Genomic DNA, 20,970 nt, shown 5'->3' on the forward strand with positions numbered 1-20,970 from the left:
AGATTTGTTATCACCACATCCACCCTATCATGCAAATGCTTATCACCTAAGTCATAACAAAGACAACCCATGTAGAAGCACAGTAAACACTCATTCAGGTTCCTTGCTCGTAAATGAGCCTTCAACACCATGAATGTCACAGGAAATGGGCCTCGCTGCACACCAACCCCTCTCATCCACATCGAATCACTCCACTTCTTTTTCAGCATAACGTTGGCCTCTTGTTAATCTTGGCCGTGCCTGCAACTGACAAACGGCTATCACAGGCCTCTATCACAGACCTGTGTTTCACAAACTCCTGAGTAAACCTCTTGTGCCTTTTGTTTGGATTTCGCTGGCATCTGCCTGCTGGATCCTCCAAGCCTTCGCTCAGGGCAAGTTGATGATGTGGTTCGAAACAGCTGTCTGCAACTGCATCCAACCTCAACAACCCCTCGGCTTTCCCTAAAACACAGCGTCTATGTTTAGCCAGTTTTTCGGGCGTCTTGCCTGGTTGGGATCCTGTCAGTAGCAGACAGTTCTCCAGGTGACGCCTCCTCAACCCCCACTTCCTCCGCTCCCTGCTGCTTCTTTCATCTCTCTGTCTCAGATGCCTTGAAGACGTGACTTGGCCCATTTTCGAAAAATTCCTTCCTTTTTCTGTTTTCAAAACCACGCATTGTGTTTTACTACAGGTGCTTAAAGATTTTTTTTCTGTCCTCTCCTGTCATGGCTCTGTAGTGTGTGTGTGTGTGTGTGTTTTTTTTTTCTCCCCCCCTCGCTCTGTCGCCGCCACAGAGCCCTGTCCTTATCCAATAAAATGTCACCACACAAGATGAACAAGAGCAAGAGGCGCAGTGTATATCAGACTTCCTATCAAACACTTTGTTTTGAACAGGGGCATCAAAAAACAAAAAAGAAAAACTATTCACCACATACTCTTTGTTGTGTTCTGTGTCATGCGCCGTCTGCTCCCATCACTTGTTTCCATTCTTGAGAAACACGGCAAACATTGAAGTCATTATGAGGCAGCTATTAGAGCTTCAGTGAACCTGTGAGCTGAGCACTGCTGAGGTTGGAAGTTTGATTCCTGAACACGCACTGAGAGAGATTTTGGTCACTGCAACATTATACAGATTGTCTGATTCTCCAGCTACAACAACAATTTGTCAGCGTTCAATAATTTGTCATTTACTACATAAACATGATAAACCTTTTTATATTTATTCAGTTTATAAATGACGATTCAGTGCTGTAACTGCTCACTGGGTTGTTTGTACTGTATATAAAAGGCAGGATAAACAAGCATGATAATGCACATTTGGCTCAAAACTGTGTTCAGATTTCAGTCACTTAACCTAATCCCAATAATGAGTTTATTCAGGATTCATTGGATTCATCTGTTTCAACTGGTGGCACATTTGTTGTTTTATGAAAGCTGAGCATAAGAATAGGAGTGTTTGAATAAAGATTAGCTGCAGTTTACTGAAGAGTCTGGTTGATTTTATGTGTTTATTAAACTATTATCTGCATTAACGCCCATAACTGTACAATACATGATTTTTTATTTATTTCTTTTTTTTACATGATAGCAGATGGAATAATATTAGTCCTAACAACCATTTTCAGGCTGTGACAGCTGCTGTGGCACCCAGATTTTGGAGGAAAGGAGCTTCCACCTCACGCTGCCAAACTCTATTAGATCACTGCTAATGTGTTGACATGAGAGGCTTTGTTGACAAAAAGGCTTTTGCGGTCCCTGAAGTTAAAACACTGCTACAGCCCCGGAGTTTGAGTTATTTGGAGAATATAGGCAACCAGTGCATGCTGTGTGGAGGAATTCTCCTGTGGACGGATATTAACTATTACTGACCTACGTCGTGATGTTTAATGATCTGTAGCGTTTCCCCCACTGATGTTTTGTCAAGTGTGAAGAATTCATAAACGGGTTTTTACATGTGGGTGAAACCAGAGTTGTGAAAATACTGGAAGTGGGCACAAATTAAAAAAAAAATCACAAACAGGTTTTGCTTGACTGGATGTGAAAAATCAGATAGATTTAGTTTTCTCTGATGGAATAGTCAGCTTACATCAGCGTCTCATTCAGTCAGTGAAAACATTTGACATCATGTTTTTTTAACCTATTCATTGATAATCAACATTAGTAATGAAACACAATGAACCACAGTGCTCTGGTGATTGATGCAATAATCCTGTATGATTTGGTTTTGTTATTTGATCTTCAAATGTGCAATGGATCAGGAAACAAATTTCAAAACATTGTTCCTCATGATGTCATTTGGCTTCTTTTAATTCATATGATGTAAACCTCCTGGGTTGAGACTGTCGGTTTCAAATGATGGTTTGATTTTATTTTTGAATTAAGATGAAAATCTGGTTCAATGGAGCTGATCTTAGAAACTTCGTTTAAACCTCTCAAAAGAGGATTAAGAATCTATAAAAGGACCAAACAATAAATTGATGGAATATAGGAAATATTTAACAACATATTCATATGGGATTTAATTACTTTTTTAGTACTGTAAATTGTGGTTGGGTTTGATGATTATTAAACAACTTGTCGGCCGTTGTAGCAGGAAAATCCAGGAGCATCGAGTCACATCCAGCTGAAGAACGAGGATCTTTCAGCAGTGGCAGAGACTTCAGCACTAACTCAACCTGCTGACATGACACGCTTTCATGACTCTCTGTCTCTTCTGTCTTTCAGTTACACATGCGTACACACACTCACGTATGCATGCACTTGCTGACACATGCATGTACAAACAGTTATACATCTCCATGTCTGCGTGGGAGAGTAAATGTGGGGGACAAAGAGCAAGCATGCACAAATATGAACGTCTTCCCATTAAACTGTGAGTACTGTGAGTGGCAGTAAGAATGAGCCCTGTAGCTCTGATGCTGAGAGGGACGTTTATATTAAATTTAGCCATAATAGCAAAAAAGAAAATAAAATCTAGTGTACCTCAAATTTTGATAAAGAATATAAAATATATACTTACTTCAGAAACAGGCTGTGTGGTGACAGAGAGAAGATAAAGTGAATGTTACAGTGAGTAAATATAAAAAAAGGCAACTTCCTATATCCCTACACCTTCAGGATTCAAGTGCAAAATAAATGTGTTGAGTAAGTCCATGTGCATCAGCATCATATCGGCCATAAGAAAGGATGCACAGACATGTCCTGGCAGTGTGTGACACATTAAAGCTTTCTAAAACTTTCAGGCATGCATGAAGACGACTCATTCCTTTTAGATAATACTGGTACTGTGGCTCGGTGACTCAACACCAGATACTGACACACTGTGAGGCTCTTATTAAGGTTAGAAAACACATTTCCCTGTTTAGCAACTCAGCTGCTTTTTCACAATTAGATTCCAGACATTTTGTTTAAGGTGCCTGAGATCTTTTCTCTTGCAGCAGAAATGAATTAAGGTCAAGTTGGAAGAGTGGAGGTGAATGGCTGCTTTTCTGCCCTAGACAAATGGTGTCAGTGTTGAACTGGAGAGGTCAGAACAACACAGTGGGTAAACAGCCTGTCCAGCTACCTTGATTCAAGACCTTGACCCATTGCAATGCCTTTGAGCTCCAGGGCTGCTACTCTAATATTGAGGGTGAGGTAATGAATCAAAACTGTAAAATAAATAAAAAATAATAAATAAAAATATATTAAAAAAAATATATAAAAATACAGTCTTTATAATAAAGAGATGTTTTAGCAAATTTGGTCCTTTAGCAACACATACAATTAGTCATCTGATTTATATTATAGTCTCCTTCAACTTAAAAGAGAATATTTGGTCATAATTTAAATCACCAAACCAAAAAGAGGAATGTGTTTATACACATAAAATTGCCCTTAGCGCTTTCCCAAAAACAAACACTTCCATTAATAAAATTATTCATTATGCAGTTTGGAAAGTTTCAGAGATTAATTTCTGCTGTAATATCAGAGCCTGCAATGGCTCTCCATTTTATTATCAATATTTTTAACAACCACAGAAGACTCTTCAAAGACTGCAAATGCCCCCAGGGCTGGACTTTTAATATCACTGGCCAAAGGCCTCTTTTATTTAGTCCAAACAGCACATTAAATGATGGACATAAGGGAGAGAATCCCAGTGTTAATATAAAAGCTGCAACGCTTATTTGGGGAACCAGTTACAGTGCATGAAATAAGAAGAAACAAATGTATAAAACTGTTCAGCTAGTCAGTAAAGTGATGAAACCAGGCAAGGAATATCTCTTTTATGTACTTACATCAACTTATGTGCAGCTATATATTACACATGCCAGTATATAATAGATTCATCCATGCAATTCAAATGAAGCACCCTGTCACAGCTACTGCCCAGTTGAAGCAGTGACTGGCAATCAAACATGTGGACATGAGGATATTATTTGCCATCCCTGCTGCCATCTTGTTGTCTGTATTGATCAGTCCTCTTTTTTTTTTTAATTTCTTTTTGTGTATTGATTGTAGTTAATGTATTATCATGTGATATAATTTGCTGGTGGATGAGTTTTGTACTAATGTATAGTTGTATATTTGTTATTTTCTGTGTATGAATGATGATGTGTTTTCTTCTGTGTCTTTTTCTACATCTGTCCAGCAAATATTTTTTGAATATTTTCCTGGTCAATAAACTAATAAAACAAAAGAAATGAATAATTAAATGAACTTATACAAGGCATTAATATACAGTATATAGACTTTCCCCACCTATGTAAAACAATTTAAAATGCCCTATCATTAGCATTAGTTGGGCTATTTCTGTTTTTTGCCTTATCAACCAGAACCTCTATTGAAAAATGACGCACAACCTGACTATTTTTTTTAATCGTAATAATTAGAGTCGTTTTTATTTTTTTTTAAATATATTTTTGTTCTCTATTCTTGGCCATTCAATCAAGCTACATATCGACACCGCCATCTAGTGTTCACACAGTAGAATATTCGGTTCCGGTCGTCCCGCCCATCCTCTAAATTCTATATGCTCAAATGTTTTTGACGTAAGGTGACGTAGTTCCTCCTCATTGGCTCGGTGACGTGTCCGTCAAGCCAGTGTACGGAAGTCTCGCCACCCACTTCAAAGATGGAGGACGATATCTCAGATTTGAGCCGACCACAAATGTACTTGTTTGGTGAGCTCGCTTACTCCGACAAAAACCTGAAATTATTCGGTCGCACAATCAGCTTTACTGCCTTGTTATCATGCACAATTAGCCATGTAACATTTTAAGCGGGAGGAAGTTAGCTAAATAGCTGGCTAACCTGCCTGCCCCCACTCGGCGCCAATTCAGGTCTTTTGTTAGCTAGCCTAGCAAGGCATGGGGTTGCATTGGCATGGCAAAGAGTAAACTCCCCCTATCTCCAGCAGTATTATTCCTTTGTGTGTGTTGTTCAAGATAAGTGCAAGCACAAGGTTAGTTACGCGTTGCACGTATGTCTTTTTCCCCCCCAAGGTTGCACCCTCAAATCGGACAAACGGGAGTTCAAAGTTGACGTAGACGACGATGATACGGAGCAACAGCTGTCACTCAAAGCAGTAAGGATGACACTTTTCATTGCACGTAGAAAAACTGTTCCAGCAGAAGAAGACGTGTTTCAAAGGGAAGCATTATAAGGGTTTAATATATGCAAACGTTAGTGTAGTTAGCCCTAGAACACGAAAACTGGTCAATATGAAACAAATAACTGCTAAATAATAATAGTGAAATCAACAATGTTTGAGTGCTGTGTTCCCAAGATGTACATCTATTCTGATTGTGCAGGTGCAGTCAGGTCAGAAGGTTCATATATAGTTTGAGCACCCCAAGTCAAATTACATATTATGTTGATTTTTGAAGTGAAAGGATGCAAATACAAGCAGCCTGCAGCAAACATGTTAAAATGAGTCTTTCTTCAAATGTCATGTTCTTCATACTGTTACATTTTATTTAATGGCTCAAATATTTACAATAAAATGTAAAAAAAAATAAAAAAATAAATAATAGTTCACCAAGTCTTTAAACCATGGGGGTGGATGGCGTAAATATTCTGCTTTGGGGTTGCATAGCAGGCAGCGGTTCAGGAAATATTGCACAGGTAGATGGAAGATTGGATTCCACTAAATATCAGCAAATTCTAGATAGAAACGTCCTGCAGACAAGTGAAAAGAGGCTTCATTGATTCATGTAACTTCAAATATCAACAAAATCTGTAATATGCCATACAATTGTATGTTCACATGTTCCTAAGATTTCATCCAGTCTGATTGAATAAATACAGGTCAGACCAGAGTCCATTTTTATTAATTAAAAACTCTGTGTATGTTTTATATTTTACTTTTACATTTACTCATTTGGCAGACGCTTTTATCCAAAGCGACTTACAAGTGAAGGACGTCACTGAAGCTTCAGTGCAGTAGTTAGCTTTTGTATAACTTTTATATATAACTTGTATATTTTTAGACAGCTCTATGTTGAACAGTCATGTTGTGGCAAGTTTCTAGTCTTGCACTTTTCTTGTTGTCCTCCTTTTTTTGCAGGGTCATGAAGTCTAGAAAAAGCTTTTTTTATTTAATAGTTATATATTTACTGTATAATATATATATAATTATTATATTATGATCTGTTGGTGGTTTCCATGATTTCATGTAGTGATCTCATTCTTTCTCTCTCTCTCTCTTACATGGTATTCATTTTGTATTTATTTTATTGGGTAACAATCGTTCATTCAATGAAATGTCAAAAAGGGACCAAAGGGATTAAATTTATTTGTTTGTCCATTGGACAAAAGGTATTTTTTTTAAAATGTGGAATAAATGTGTGAAGTGAACTGACTGATAAAGACTGGGCTCTAATTTTAACAGCTGTACCCTGAAAATGTTTGGTATCTTTACTGGGAAATGTGACAGCTAGTAGTTTAATGAGATTATTATTATTATTAGTCAAACTGGACCTGTAGTTTTCTTCTGGTATTACTGGGTATAAGAAATTTTGAACCTAACTGGAGGCAGAAATCTTGCTAGAAAACCTTATTAGGAAAGAAATTAAGAAACATGAGGTTGGTCAGTTGAAACCTGCACTTGTTGTGGTGCATCATCAGGTCAGACAAAGGGTACCAGGTGAACAGCATTGGCCTGATGATGCCTCCATGATGTCATGACACGGAGGTGGTGGTGTAAAGGATCAGCTGTGCTGCTGTTACAGGTGTGTCTGGGAGCTGAGGCGGAGGATAAGTTCCATATGGTGGAAGTCGAGGGCCTCACTTATGATGGAAAAACGACCAAAGTGCCACTGGTCGTACTGAAGCCGTCCGTCCTGCCATCTGTGAGTCAACGCCAACACTGGCAGCATTTTGGAAAACATTAAAGGGGCTTTTCACAGATATGTGTATGTATATATATATTTATGTGTCTATGAAGATTATGTCTTGTTATAATTGTCATTCTTATATTGTCCAGATGAGTTTAGGTGGATTTGAGATCACTCCTCCGGTTACCTTCCGTCTCCAGTCTGGCTCTGGACCAGTTCACATCAGCGGGCAGCACTTTGTTAGTGAGTATTAGAGCAACAGCTGTTACTGTTGTGGTTGTCTTTCCTTCTGCTAGGACTACAGACACACACTTTCATACTATGACTCAGGCAACATTTCAACCACATCATTAAAATAAAGTGTTTACCTTCTCAACCTCATGTAAGATAAAAGTAGTGAGCTGACAGCTCCATCTTCCTTGTTAATGAAGTTAACAGAGCCTCATTTTACATCCGTAAACCTGAGCTGGTAACCAGCGTTTGCTTTGTAGGTGTGAAGGATTCAGATGATGAAGAAGAGGAGAACAACACGTCGCCAGTGAAACGACCTGCAAGCCTGATGTCGGGGAAGAAGCCGCCGCAGGTGTAATCCTCAGTTTGTTCTTTGTATTCATCTGGGGACAGAGCGTTCTTCTTTTCTGTCTAATTCTGCAAGAAAATGATTCATAACCTTTGTAAAATCATGGCGTTTAATTTTTGAACTGTATTTATTTTAGCTTTAAATAATAATAATAATGATAAGACTAAATCATTTTTTAATGTTTGAGGCTGTGGTGGTTATTTGCTATTTCTGTTTGAAACTGAAGGTTTTTCTAACAAACGGATTATTGATTTTCCTTGTAGAAAAAACTAAAGATGGATTCCGATGAAGACGATGAAGAAGACAGTGACGAAGACGATGATGAGTATGTTTTGTTTTGTTTTTTTCCTCTATGCTGAACTTTTTCAGTCACTGAGCATGCCCAAAACACACACTTTTTTTTTTCTTCCTACTTTATTGTAGTGATGATGACGAAGACGACAGCGATGACAACGTTGTGAAGCCTCAGAAAAATGTTGGGAAAGAGCTTGAAAAGGTAAGTCTGATTTGTTTATTTATTACATTTAGAGATAATATTAAAATTTAAACTTTGACTGTACCAGTAGCTGAACAGTAGGTGAACATTGGAATGAACATGTATATGATTTTACATACTTTACATCACATTTGGCAAAACACTTGCATTTTCAGAATCCTGCATAACCTACTATTAAACACTGATGAATATGAACCTGTGTGACTGCCATGACATTAAATCAACATGCCAACCCAGAACTTCTGTGGAGCAATTAATTGATTCTCCGGTATATTTGCTCAGTTTGCTTTATTAAAACAATGTTATTTGAACTTGAGCAGCACCAAGTAACCAAACTAATGCCGCCTGAAAGATGAGTTTCTGTTGTTGTCCTAAAACAAATACTGCAACACAAGCTGCAACATCGTTTGTTGGCATTTTAAACTTTCTGACGCAAAATCAGGCAAAAATCTTTCAATGGTTATGGGATGGTCGTAGCGCATGTTTTGAAATCAAACCTTTAAACAGTAGATTGTATTTGTCTGGAGTGTTTCCAATCCTCTGTTGTCCACAAGGTGTCAGGGCAGCCAAGGCCTTGCCCTCAGATTTCCTTTGTGTAAAAGGAATTTCTCTGTGTTGCTGCAGTCTGCCCACTCCCCCTTCAGCTTCTACCACATCATTTAAACTCCCACAGACTGTACCCTATAGTAGCATTTCATTTCAGCAGGCCCTTCCCATTCCTGCACTCGCTGACCGTCCAGCTTTTTTGTATGAGACAAAACATGGAACTTTTTCATCCTGTTCGCTCATGTACCCACCTGTTTTCCCCGAGTAAAACACAGGGTCTGTGTGGCGTAATGATCGGATTTCTCCTCTGTAATCTGCTTGAATTCTCACCGTCTCACCAACAAGACAGCACTATGTTATCCTACACACACACATGCACGCACATGCACGCCCATGCAGTCAGATACACTGTAGACATGTACACTTAAACGTTTAAGTACACATTTGCAAAATGCACAAACATTAACAATATATATATATATATATATTTACATATATATTTATCTACAGTGCACGTGCAGAGAAGCTCACTACAAACAGTTTCATACACACACACATGCACACGTACACACATGCACCAGTTATGGGAAAAATCTTCCCCCCATTTTTCTGTAACACTGCATATCTTTGTCCCTCTGTCATCCCACTGTTAATATGATTGCTCCTTTTTATCGTCTCTCTCATGCCATTTCAGCTTTGCACCTGGCCTTCGCCTTTGAACACTTGTTTTGCGTGTTACCACAATCACTTGCAAGTGTGTGGGTGCATGTGTGTATCTGCCTCATTTTTACATTTTTTTTTTTTTTTTTTTTTTTTTTTGTTTGTAACACGCCATCCAAGTGCAAACTGTGCCAGGCAAAAGATCAAAGCAGGGCAGATGCGCATACCTGCGACGTGAGCGCCGATCCTTGCCTCAGGGTCAGATGACAGCTGAGCATTTCTGTCACCTGTTGATTTATTCTGTTGTCTTCTCTTCCAATTTCTCCACCTTCTTGCCCCCCCCCCCCCCCATTCCTCCCCCTGATGACCTTAATCCTTTTCTTCACCCTTCTTCTCTTTAGCTCCATAGCTGTCCTGTCTCATTCTTCAGTAATGAAGGCACAAAGTTCTAGAAAGTAGGGCTGGGAGCAGTTATGTTTTTTGTTTTTTTTTTTTGTTTTTTTTGTTTTGTTTTTTTCAGCTAATTCAGCCAGATTTCAAGACAGTTTCCTTTCCTTTTTTTGTCATATTGTATCTCATTACAATATATACACATATATATCTATATATATAGATATGTATATAGACTTGTAATCTAGTTTGCTTTTTCTTTGATCAGATATTTTTGACCTGAACAGGAAATCTGGACAACATTGAAAACTTTACACTGTATTTTAGACGTCAGAAGTTTTACTATAGCCTAAAAAAATGTCTTTTACTAGTGTTGATACTAAATAATCTTGTACTGACACATTTTCAAGCACCTAGTCTGAGCTCAATTTCAGGCTCAATTGCACCCAGCTGAAAGTGCGCATGTGTTGATCTTTTTTTATTCTTTTTTTGGTCACATGTGACACAGGTTTGATGTTTTCTGCCTAGTGTGGAGAGAAAACACGTTTTATAGAGTTGCATAATTTTCAGTTCTTATTTAGACCAGATTGGATGTTTCAAAATAAGATCCTGAGGCATGTGGCCTACATGTGACTCGTATTTAGTAGATGGAATTGCAATACGACAGCGTTGCCTTGACAAGTAAATCTTACATCATTACTTCAGACGATCATAAATTTGGCAACAGAGCAACTTGCCTGTGCCAGTGTTGGCATTGGGAGCAATACACACCAATGTTAAAAAAAAAAAAAAAAGTGGCAGTGCTTACAGATTTAAGCACACTCCTTTGTTCAGTCAAAAACAGGAAGGGTGCCTTTATACAACAGGAACCCTGAGATCTAAATAGGAACTCATGAACTTTACCTGCTTCAATCACAGGAATATTTTTTTTTCTCCTGGGCCATAGTTCATGTCTCCAACAAGTCTTTGCTCCCATTACAGAACTTTCTGATAGCACAGGAACCTGGAATATGAGCTTGCAGGGCTGCATGTCTCTGACTGCTCCGACACAAGGAGGCCTGCCCCCGATCCAAATACTTTACTGGTTGACTAGTAGTCGTTAGTTTAAACCATTAGTCAACTAGTTGCAGTTGATTTTGAATGTGCCAGCGTGGAGGACGTGAGCATTAGGCTACCTACATGTTTGAAACGATGGGCCGTGTTTGAGGTCGATGGATGGAGTTTGTGTGTCACCTTCTGGGGGTCGTCCTTTAGCCTCTTGAAATGATCCGACACTTTGGATTTCCTGGATAATCTGGTTAAATTCTGAAAGAGTCACACGACCAGAAAACACTCAGCAGATCTTCACCACATTAAAGACAGACGTCTGACCTTTGCTGTAAATCCCCCGACCTCTGGACTTGTCCTGTCTAGTTTTTCATCAGAACGGACCATTACGACGGACAACACCATGACATTTCATCTTGTCACATACAAAAATTGTTTGTATTGTTTTTCCAAAACGTCACTTTACTTTGCTAAAAAAATAATTGTTGAAAGACAAACACAGTCACAAGAGAGACAGCCACCCAATTAATATCATGTCATCTGGAATCAGTCTGAATACTGAACACATACACTCAGGTGCATCCATGTCAGTGTCCTTTGTATGTTAATATCACTGTGATTGAAAAAAGCTCTGGAACCTCACTGAAACAGCCTCCCAGCATCTTGTATTACCAGGCAATGCTCTAGGAAATTACATGTGTAATTGCCTTGTAGCAGTTATGTCAACGCAGGCAATTACACTTCTAGCCCATTCCAAGGTGAATACCAGTGATTGCAAGGAAAGGGTTGGTGCTCAGGAAATGCAGGTACTTGCCTCGGCTATTACAAGGTAATTACACAGGTGCCTGAGAGCAATGGAGACCTGACGGGAAGGCCTCCAGTGTGGAGAAGAACAATGACAGGTCATTGGGGTACTAAGTATCTGATCAGTGAGAAATTACCAAGTGTGTCTAGAGTTTCCTCTGTAATTTCATATAGCTCTGGTACTTGGAGATAATTTCAGTTTTGGTCACATATAAATTCCTGATTTTGTTGCAGTTATATTTTTAGTACAGATGGATTCACCTTTTACTGGGAGCTGAATAAATTATTAATTCTTAGCGTTAGCGCTGCCATCTCTCCTTTAGCTTTAGAATGACTTTATGCCGTTTTCCCTGTTGATTTTTGTTGCAGTTTAAATTTTGTCGTCTTGTGTTAAAGGGCTTTTTAAAGTGCTGCATTGATATTACTTACAGGCTGACGCAGGGTTGAGAGAAAATAATATGAACACCTCATGGCAAAGCACTTGGAAGAAAATTAACCACAATTGCAAACAAATGTGATGCACATTATGTTAAATGCCAATTATAATTTGTCAGCTGTAAACGAGGCCGGGCAATAAGTGTGTTGATATGGGAGTTTTTAAAATCACATGACAGCACTACCAGAGCCGCAGAGAAGTTATTTTAATACCCAACATAATATAGAAGAACAGACTGAATATCATTAATTGACATATATATGTACTGCATAAACAGGGTTGTTACTTTTTTAGAAATGGACCGGCAGTCTAAACCGATGGATCTTTGCAGGAGTGTTTGCAGTTTTTAATTCAGTGCCTTCAAATTAAGTTAAAGCACTTTTTCTTGAAGCACTTACTTACTTTTGGTTTTGTTTACTGTGATTTTCCGAGCTTTTGATCCACAGACAGTGTTCTGCTTGGTGTTTAATTATCAATTCTTCTTTTTTTTTTTAATCAACACATTTTTGTGTTTCTTTGCTTTCTCAGAGGTCAGAGTCTTCAGCAAAGAAGCCCAACAAGACTCCAGTGAAACAAAACGGCCCTGCAGGGAAACCGTCAGGATCCGCGGTCAAACCACAGATTAAGGTATGGAAAAGCCTGTATCACCTGCCCAGCTTTGCTAACTTGTGATTGGGTTGTTGTTATTGGATTAAATGGTTGACAGCCAACATACTGTAGAACAAGGATCGGGTGTTAGGTTCAACTAAGAGCCAGTTTTTTTGTGCTGTGTTTATTGGAAGGGCAGTGCAGGTTTATAGCTGCAATAAAGGCGGACTTGTGTTTTCTTGTTTTTTGTTTTTTTGTTTTTTTTTTTGATTTAAACAAAATAATGGGACAGGGTTAAAGGTTTGTTGAATCAGTCCATAAATATAAAGAAAACAATAACGAGAGCATATAAATTGCACCCTTCTCTATAAAATCCCCCTTCTACACCCCATCCAAGGCCAGTTTAATTTGTTGGTTTAAGTTATTTTCGAGTTAGTTTGCAGCTAGATTTGTGTCGTAGGTCAGTTTAGATCTAGATGGAGACTGGACATTATCTGTTTGACTGATTAATTAGGTCTGCAGTGATGCCAGCCTACAGCCAAAGCCAGCAACTCTGTTCCTAATGAAAGACATCATGCAGGCCAAAACATGGGAGCATCCGCTTCACTACTGCGTCGTTTAGGAGCAACTTTTGATAGATGGGTATCACGGTAAAGAAATATAACTCTCCTCTGAATAAAGCAGTGGAGAGCAAGCAAATTTAAAACATCCCTATTGGCACACAGGCGCAGACTTCTTAATACTTACAGTATGTCTGAAGTGACAACTTGATGAGGCCTGCAAGCTAAATTTGGTACATAACTAGCACACTTAAAAAGAAATCAAGAAATCCTTTACAAACAACTTGATCTTTTTGTGTCTAATTATTTCTGCTCAGACATGAGCCTGAAAAGACACAGGGCTTCTATGACCGAGGGTAAGTGTTTGCATCTATTGACATTCACAATTAAAACAGCCACAAAAAAAAAAAAAAAAAAAAAATCTTGGAGAGCTTTGCCATTCCACCGCCAAGGAATGTGATAAATGCACATTGCAATTAGCTCAACCTGATAGTTAATTTCTTGGGTGGAATGTCTTGGACAGCCGCCCCTCAAACCCCAAAGCTTGAACTCTGCCTCTCTTTAAGCAAACACACCTGACCTCTAAACGGGTTTCCTGGGGCAAGGTTTAAACCTGCGACCCCTTGGCCTGACCCCGCCGTCTTGAGTTGCAACCACCTTTGATGCCCCCCCACCACCACCCACCCCACCCCCTACAACCCCCTGTAGCACACATCCAGATCAGAGAATACAAATTGGCAAGCTTCTCTGCAAGTTTACAAATTTCACAAAGCATGTCTCATGTGATTTAAAAGTGAGCTCAGTTTAGATAAGGTGTTATGTGTTGGCATGCAAATGTTGGCTGCTTGTATGATAGAACACAGCTTCCGCCACACGCACACACTGTTGCACACTCACTCGCACATGAGGGAAAATTGTCGTTTCTCGTGTGACGTCTTGATAGAAAGCTCTGTGATTTTTATCATGTTAAACACTAAGCCACAGGATTGCTAAACTCCTCAGGCTGTAGAGGGCGATTCCCCTCAGGGTCAGCGTTCTTACTGCGTGGGAGAGTGCAGCTAATTCTGTAGTGGCCGTTGTCCAGACATAACACAGTGGCTCTTGAAATGCTCTGGGGGATTAGCCGATGGCGCAGCTGAATTGCCGAAACCGTCCCGCCGGTTTAAACTTTCTGGCCCGTGGAGCTTGGACTGCCCCCATCCCCTCTCCACTTCTGCACAACAACTGTTCCCTCTCTACAACCTCTTCACACCCCTCACTTCCTGGACACACCTTCTCCCAATTGCTCTCATTACCAGCGTTTGATGTCTGGTGCAGCTTGCGCTTCCAGATGCCCCTGAGGAGCGAGGAAGCGGGCGTGGATGTCTGTTTTTTTCGTTCCTAAATGCAGGTGACTGGTCATTAGATTGGCTTGTCAGATCTGTTGCCAGTACCGCAGTTTGCACCTCTCGCAGCCCAGCATGTAGCTGCACCTTCTTGCGTAACAAGCTCGACATGAGAACCAGCTAACTCGAGTTGTGCTGATCTGAAGTAACTTTATCTCGCAGCTGGTGTCTTTTGATTGATGGGTTTGGAGAAGTCGATGCCTTCAAGCACACGTCACAGTCGTAAAGTTGTTAACCACTTCACTCAGGCTTATCCCAAAAGGGTGTGAGTCATTGTTTTAACGACTGATTGACATGTGTTGCAGCAGGTGCCTATCTTGTTAGTGCTTATTTATTTTTCCCGTGAGTGTGGGGATGTTTGCTTCTCTACCATAGCATCATCAGCGTCCATAACGTCAACCTGCATACGTACATATACTTATACAAGTCATCAGATTAGAGTCACAGTTCCCAGTGACCTGATGTTTTCCCCAGACATGGGCCCCCAAAGCCCTCATTCCAACAAAATGATAATTACCATCCCAGACAGACCTGATGAGCAAAGGTGTCACAACCATGTGTTTGCACTGGATTGAAGACAAGAGATTGCATCAAATGATAGCGTGCTTGTGATTAAGTTCCATGTCTCGTGGCATCTGTAATCAGTGTCTGGCCCAGATGAAAAAGCTTGCTGGCTTTGTGTGTTTATCAGCTGTTTCAGGTCCACAGCTGTCCTTTGGAAGTAGAGAGCTGCCCGTAAATAATAAATACGTAGTGCATTTGTCTGGCCAGGAGCCAGCAGCATATGTGCTCTTTTTTTTTTTTTTTTTTAGTGTGGCATGTGTGTCAGTTTTTTTTTTTTTTTTTTTTTTTTTTCCACTTTATACCTTTTGATCTGTGCTATAAAATGCAGATCTCTTCGGGACAGGGACAGATTATTGCATTTTTTTAAAATTAGAGAGATAATTTACTTTCTTAAGATCATTCCACTTGTTTTTTAACCATTTCATGTCTCACCCTGCTTTCCCAAGCTTGAAGTTGGAAAACTAGCTCTGAACCAGTTGCTAAAGTATTAGAGGCAGGGATTTTATTAGGAAACACGGTTCTTCGATTCAATTTGTCTTTTCCTAAGTGCAAAATTTTGATCTACTGCCAGTGTCTGTAGCATTTTGTACATGTCTATATGCAGGAGCATATGGAGCTGCTGTTTCCAGGTGTGGTTAAACTGCACATTTAACTTGTGCATGGCAGGGAATTGCATGTCTATTTTCTTTATTTTGATTTAAAATAAAACAAAATGACACAGTATCAGGTCTTTTATGGCAAATCTGTGTTAATGAGAGCTTAAATCTGATGAACATGAGGGTCGGTTTTGTGAAGCCAACAGATTTTGTTTTAATTTCTTACTCAAATAAAATGACAAAGGTTGGAACTAGGATTTGATCAAATCAGATCAGCAGAATCAAAATGACTAAAATCAAAATGATGAGCCAAACCCGCTTACAATACAAGACCCCGACCCTGAAATCATCAGCGCCATTCTCCGGCCCACTAAGCTGTTGAATCATAGTGTAGAATAGTATAGTGTTTATCATCCAAACAAAACCCCACACACATGCACACGTATATACACACACACACACACACACAAAAAGCTGTTCACTGGTTCCTGAGGTTCTGCTGTTTTCTGACTTGCTCGGTGAAACGTTGCTCTATGAATCGCTCCTCTCTTCTTTCAAATGTGTCTCTGGCTATCAATGAAACCCTGCAATTTCACTGGATTCCACACTGGCTTTGCGTGTAGGGACAAGCTCCGCGGCTTGTGTAACATGCAGTCACGGTGTATGGCGTGTGTGTGTGTGCGTGCGTATGTGTCTCTGTGTGAGTGTGTGTATGTGTATGTGTGTGTTGTTGTTGTGTCACATTCAGACACTTCCTAATTGAGGACCTTTGTGGGGGGGGGGGGGGTTCCCAACATGTTGTCCTTTTAGACTTGACCATTCATAAACAGTAAACAGAAAAAAAGTGTCATCTTTTCTTGTGGAAGTCATTGAATTAATGTCAGTATAACTATAAGCACAAGAACATAAGTTGCACTTTGACCTTTTTTTTTTCCTTTAGTTCAGCTGTTAGGATTTGCCTTCAGTGGAAAAACCCATTTGTCTATTGCTCATTGAAGAGTCGGGGCTTGCCCTCTCCTGCTTGCAAACAATAAAAAACATAATTTGTACCTGATGTATTGGTTAAAAAAAAAAAAAAAAAAAGATGGTGTAATTAGGCTAGAATTTGTTGTCCTTTCTATTGCTTTCATCTTCTTCCAGCTGGCTGCCCACGCCAAGCCTGTAAACACAGACCTGACTAAATGGGTCACAATAGGGCTGCAGCCCAGACTGGTCAGCGAATGAATTCATCACCAATAACTCAGAATTAGTAATTTTGTGTTGAGTTCAGATGAGAACACAGAAAAGTAAAAAGGTTACAGCTATAGGAGCTGAACCAGGGTAGAAGAAGAAATACTGTGGCATAATATGAAGGTATCTTTTTATCTACAACTCTATAAATCTCTCTGTATGTGACGTATCAATTAGTGTTTCTTATCTGGCTGATGTATTTTTCCAGACACCTGCCGCAGGAAAAGACAAACTCCAGGCCGGCCCGTCGAAATCTCCCTCTCTGCCTGAGATTAAGAGCAAGTTGTCGACAGCAGCCAAGGAAGTAAGGCTGTCATCCTCTTTTGCAAATTGCCACTCTTAATTGAATGTCTGTTGCACAGTTAAGCTGATGATTTAATGGCCTTATTCATCAGGGGAAACCCCTACCGAAGACGGAGCAGAAGTTTGAGAATTTCGTGAAGAGTTCTTTTAAAATCTCAGACAAAAAAGTAAGTAATCGGTCATTTGATATGTTATATGTTATATATTTATTTATAAATTGATTGCACACAGTTTTGAGACCCATAATTACCATTTCTTTAACTTTTTAAATCTGTAGCATTTACATTACACATGCAAGTTACATAAATGTCTTGCTTTTTTCGCCTTTCAATCTCCGCATTTAGTTTCTTAAACATTTTTCCAGTGGGAAACATTTACATCAACCGTCATTTAAGCTTTAAGAGCTCTTTTTCCATGATAGATACCCAGGAATGCATTATTGTTCTTCACACTGTCCTCGTACCTTACACTGTCCAGTATGCCTCCATCGTCTCTCCAGCACAGTGTGTTCTCTTTGAATTATATTCATTTTGTGTCAGCGGGCTCTTTCGAGATGGAATGGGAGTACACCTGCCAAGGCAAACTCTTTCTTGGTGATTTACTGGAGTGTGTGTCTTTTGTAGCCTTAATGAAGGGACCTGTGGTATGTGGATGGTACCAGTCTCTTTCACATTCAAGGCCTTTGACCAACCCCAAAACAGGGTTTTTCTAAATGCAGGACTTAAATCTTTTCTAATACTGCTTGTCATTTCAGAAGATAAACAACAGCTCCTGCACATTGTTTTGCAGAGCATGAATGAATCACCGCAAAACCTTTAGATTATCACACGAGTCTCGGCAACGTGTCAGGTAGCAGTGCTGTGTTTTCTGTATCTGCAACATCTGTTTGGTGATCACACGAAAAAGGCCTGTTTGAACATTCATTTGTGATTTCATTGCAGTGTTAAAAATGTTAACTGTACAGTTATGAGAGCAGGTGAAAGCTCTTTAGAGCGGAGTGAGGGCTGGGCGGACAAGGAAAAGAGTGGGGGTGGAGTTGGGTCGGGGAGAGCTTGTTGATCCCAGTGTGTAGAAACATCTGTGGAAGTGCTTTGGTTTCATCAGCCAAGGCTGAGATCTGTCAGACCTGGAGCACCTAGTCATATACTCTGGTATGTACTGCTGCCCCCACCCAACCCCTCGTCGTTCCCCAACAGCCCCATCTAAACTCCGCTTTCCCACTGGTGAGACACACAAAAGCATGTTGTAGTAAAAGTGAGTCATGTGTCTCATGCTCTGTAGCACTTCATTTGGGTGATTTATAATTTCTCTGTCTCTTTCTTATTCTGTTGTAAAAACCCACCCCCACCCCCCACCCCTCCACCTCTTCTCCTCCACACCTTCCTCAGGTGGTCAAGGACCTCTGGAGTTTTGTACAAACACTGAAGATTGAGAAGAAGTAACAAACCTTGTGCTCCGGAGCATTTGTATGTTTTGCATCCTGCAGGACATTTAAAGGCACAGTCAGCGAGATTTCCTACTCAGCCTTATTGTGTCATCATTGCTAACTTTGAATCGTAGCGAGCAGAGGGACAGTGCTGAGAAAGGGTAAAGCCATTAATGAATCAGGTGTCATCGTTCTTTTTTCTTTTCTTTTTCTTTTCTTTTTTTTTTTTTAGATGCGAAGCACCTTTTTGTTGTCACTCACAAAATCACTCACTCGTGTTTAGCAGACTGCAGATTAACCACAGGCTGAAACTGTCTGCTTCATCACATGCCAATCTGCACCACCTACAGGGAAGGAACATAATAGCAGCGCCAATTAAGACCTGCAGATGTCTGGATGTCTGTTGGTTGCTTACAGGACAGAAATAGCTGCTGCAATTTTCAACACTTGTCCCGCCTGCAGGCAATAAATGTTGCACCTGCAGCTTTTTTTATAGCTGCAATAAATGATGAGATATGTAAATTATTTGGTAACAAAAGAGTTTAAAATTCAAGTATTTAGAGCCCAAGACAGACCAGACAAACCTCTTGATCTGACCTCGTTTTTACACAGAAACCAGCTGTCTGTGGGGTTTGCAACAGTACTAGTATATTTTTTATGCTACCTGGAGTCACCCCAGATAAAAAAAAAAAAAAAAAAAGTCTAATTCTGCACATGAAGTTGCTAAAATGTAAAATATAAATCTTCCAGAAGCTGTAAAAATGAAAGCAACAGCAGCTGTAACTCTGCATTTAGTAAACACTATAGTACGTGCATGCAGTCGTTCCTTACTTTGCCCGTAGATGGCGAGCCGCATGTCATCTCACCGTCTTTACCTGTTGGTGGTGCATGTTGCATCGGAACTGCTGCTTCTGCGTCTCTGCAGCTGGACGATGAGGGCTGCGCCTGGTTTTCAGGTGCTTCGCATCCGAGACACTGTGTGTCCTCGTTAAGTCAATAATGCAATAGGAGATATTGCAGAATGTGCCTTTAAATATCTCTACTGTAAACTGATATAAATCAGAGTCCCATTTCGTGTGAATTTGAGCAGCGTATACAAGGATAGTCGAGACAGCTGATACTGGGGGGACAATGTTCTGAGATCAGCCGGCGATGATGTGTTTTTCCTGTTTTGTTATTTTCGGTTCTGTCTGGCTTTACAAAGTATTTTTAGCTTGCAGCCATGATTTGTCTGGTGTAACTGCTTCATACATATTGTACAGAAATTTGTCAGTGTTTATCGAGGTTATGCTTTTTTTTTGTATCTCTCAGTTTGGTCATAGCAGCTCCAGCGTCACACTGTAACATGTTTCTAAACGGTTTGTCCAACAACACCAAGAGAAACTTTTATTTCCTGCCATGATAGAGCAAATAACCGAAAACATAAAACTGCTTCTCCAAAACATTTCACTTAAAAAAAAAAAAAGAAAAAAAAAGAAAGATGCAAGCTAGAAACAGGAAGATCCATACGTGAGCAGTTTTAATCTCGCTACCGTTACATATCTTTACCAGTTAGTCTGTTCTTTTCCAGGAACACACCTGCAACATTTCTGGGTGAGAACAGTGCTATTCTTAATGGCTTTTTTTATACTTTCAATAAGGATGTTTTTAAGCTTACATTAGGTTTCTGAACCTGCAAATATTACAAACCTGCTGACTGGATCGATTTCAGATGGTGTTTTTTTTTGTTTTTTTTTTTTTAAGGAGGATGAATTCATATCAAGCCCATTAACTGTCATGACCTGTGAGGGAATACATTATAGTGATTACAGCCCAAAAAAAATCATCTGTAGCAACAAAAGTGCAGTATACAAAACATTTTCAAAGAGTATTATGACCTCTATAAAACCAACACAGATGCGCTGACCGAATTGTTTTTCTTTAGTCATATACATTACATACTAAAAGTTAAAAACAAAACGAATAGACTGTTAACGAGCTCCAGGAGTATATTTACGAGTTGGCACTGTTATTATCGTATTTCAGCGTACCCTACTGCACTAAAAACAGATGACAAGCCC

General features: G+C 39.7%; 1 protein-coding gene across 2 annotated transcripts; it reads left to right on the top strand.

Moving 5' to 3' along the window:
• The first annotated feature begins 5,061 nt into the window (after positions 1 to 5,061).
• LOC111232745 (nucleophosmin-like) lies at positions 5,062 to 19,614 on the top strand. Of its 2 annotated transcripts, none has more exons than XM_022760385.1 (11): positions 5,062 to 5,145; positions 5,467 to 5,549; positions 7,195 to 7,314; positions 7,449 to 7,542; positions 7,791 to 7,882; positions 8,143 to 8,204; positions 8,303 to 8,375; positions 12,787 to 12,885; positions 17,390 to 17,485; positions 17,577 to 17,651; positions 18,873 to 19,614. In XM_022760385.1, exons 1-11 carry the CDS (start codon positions 5,097 to 5,099, stop codon positions 18,924 to 18,926), a joined length of 897 nt encoding a protein of 298 aa, XP_022616106.1. In that variant the 5' UTR covers positions 5,062 to 5,096; the 3' UTR covers positions 18,927 to 19,614. The 2 variants fall into 2 exon arrangements, with proteins under 2 accessions (XP_022616106.1, XP_022616108.1); XM_022760387.1 differs by having other exon boundaries at positions 5,085 to 5,134.
• Positions 19,615 to 20,970: the final 1,356 nt, after the last annotated feature.

Source organism: Seriola dumerili, unplaced genomic scaffold, assembly GCF_002260705.1.
Source record: "Seriola dumerili isolate Sdu_G_001 unplaced genomic scaffold, Sdu_1.0 BDQW01000331.1, whole genome shotgun sequence".
Taxonomy (NCBI): Eukaryota; Metazoa; Chordata; class Actinopteri; order Carangiformes; family Carangidae; genus Seriola; species Seriola dumerili.

Bases quoted from the DNA above. Each gene is read 5' to 3' on its own strand.
- LOC111232745 (XM_022760385.1), top strand. From the start codon at position 5,097: ATGGAGGACGATATCTCAGATTTGAGCCGACCACAAATGTACTTGTTT. The intron at 8,205-8,302 runs GTATGTTTTGTT...ACTTTATTGTAG, and splicing joins AGTGACGAAGACGATGATGA to TGATGATGACGAAGACGACA. The intron at 12,886-17,389 runs GTATGGAAAAGC...GTATTTTTCCAG, and splicing joins CGGTCAAACCACAGATTAAG to ACACCTGCCGCAGGAAAAGA.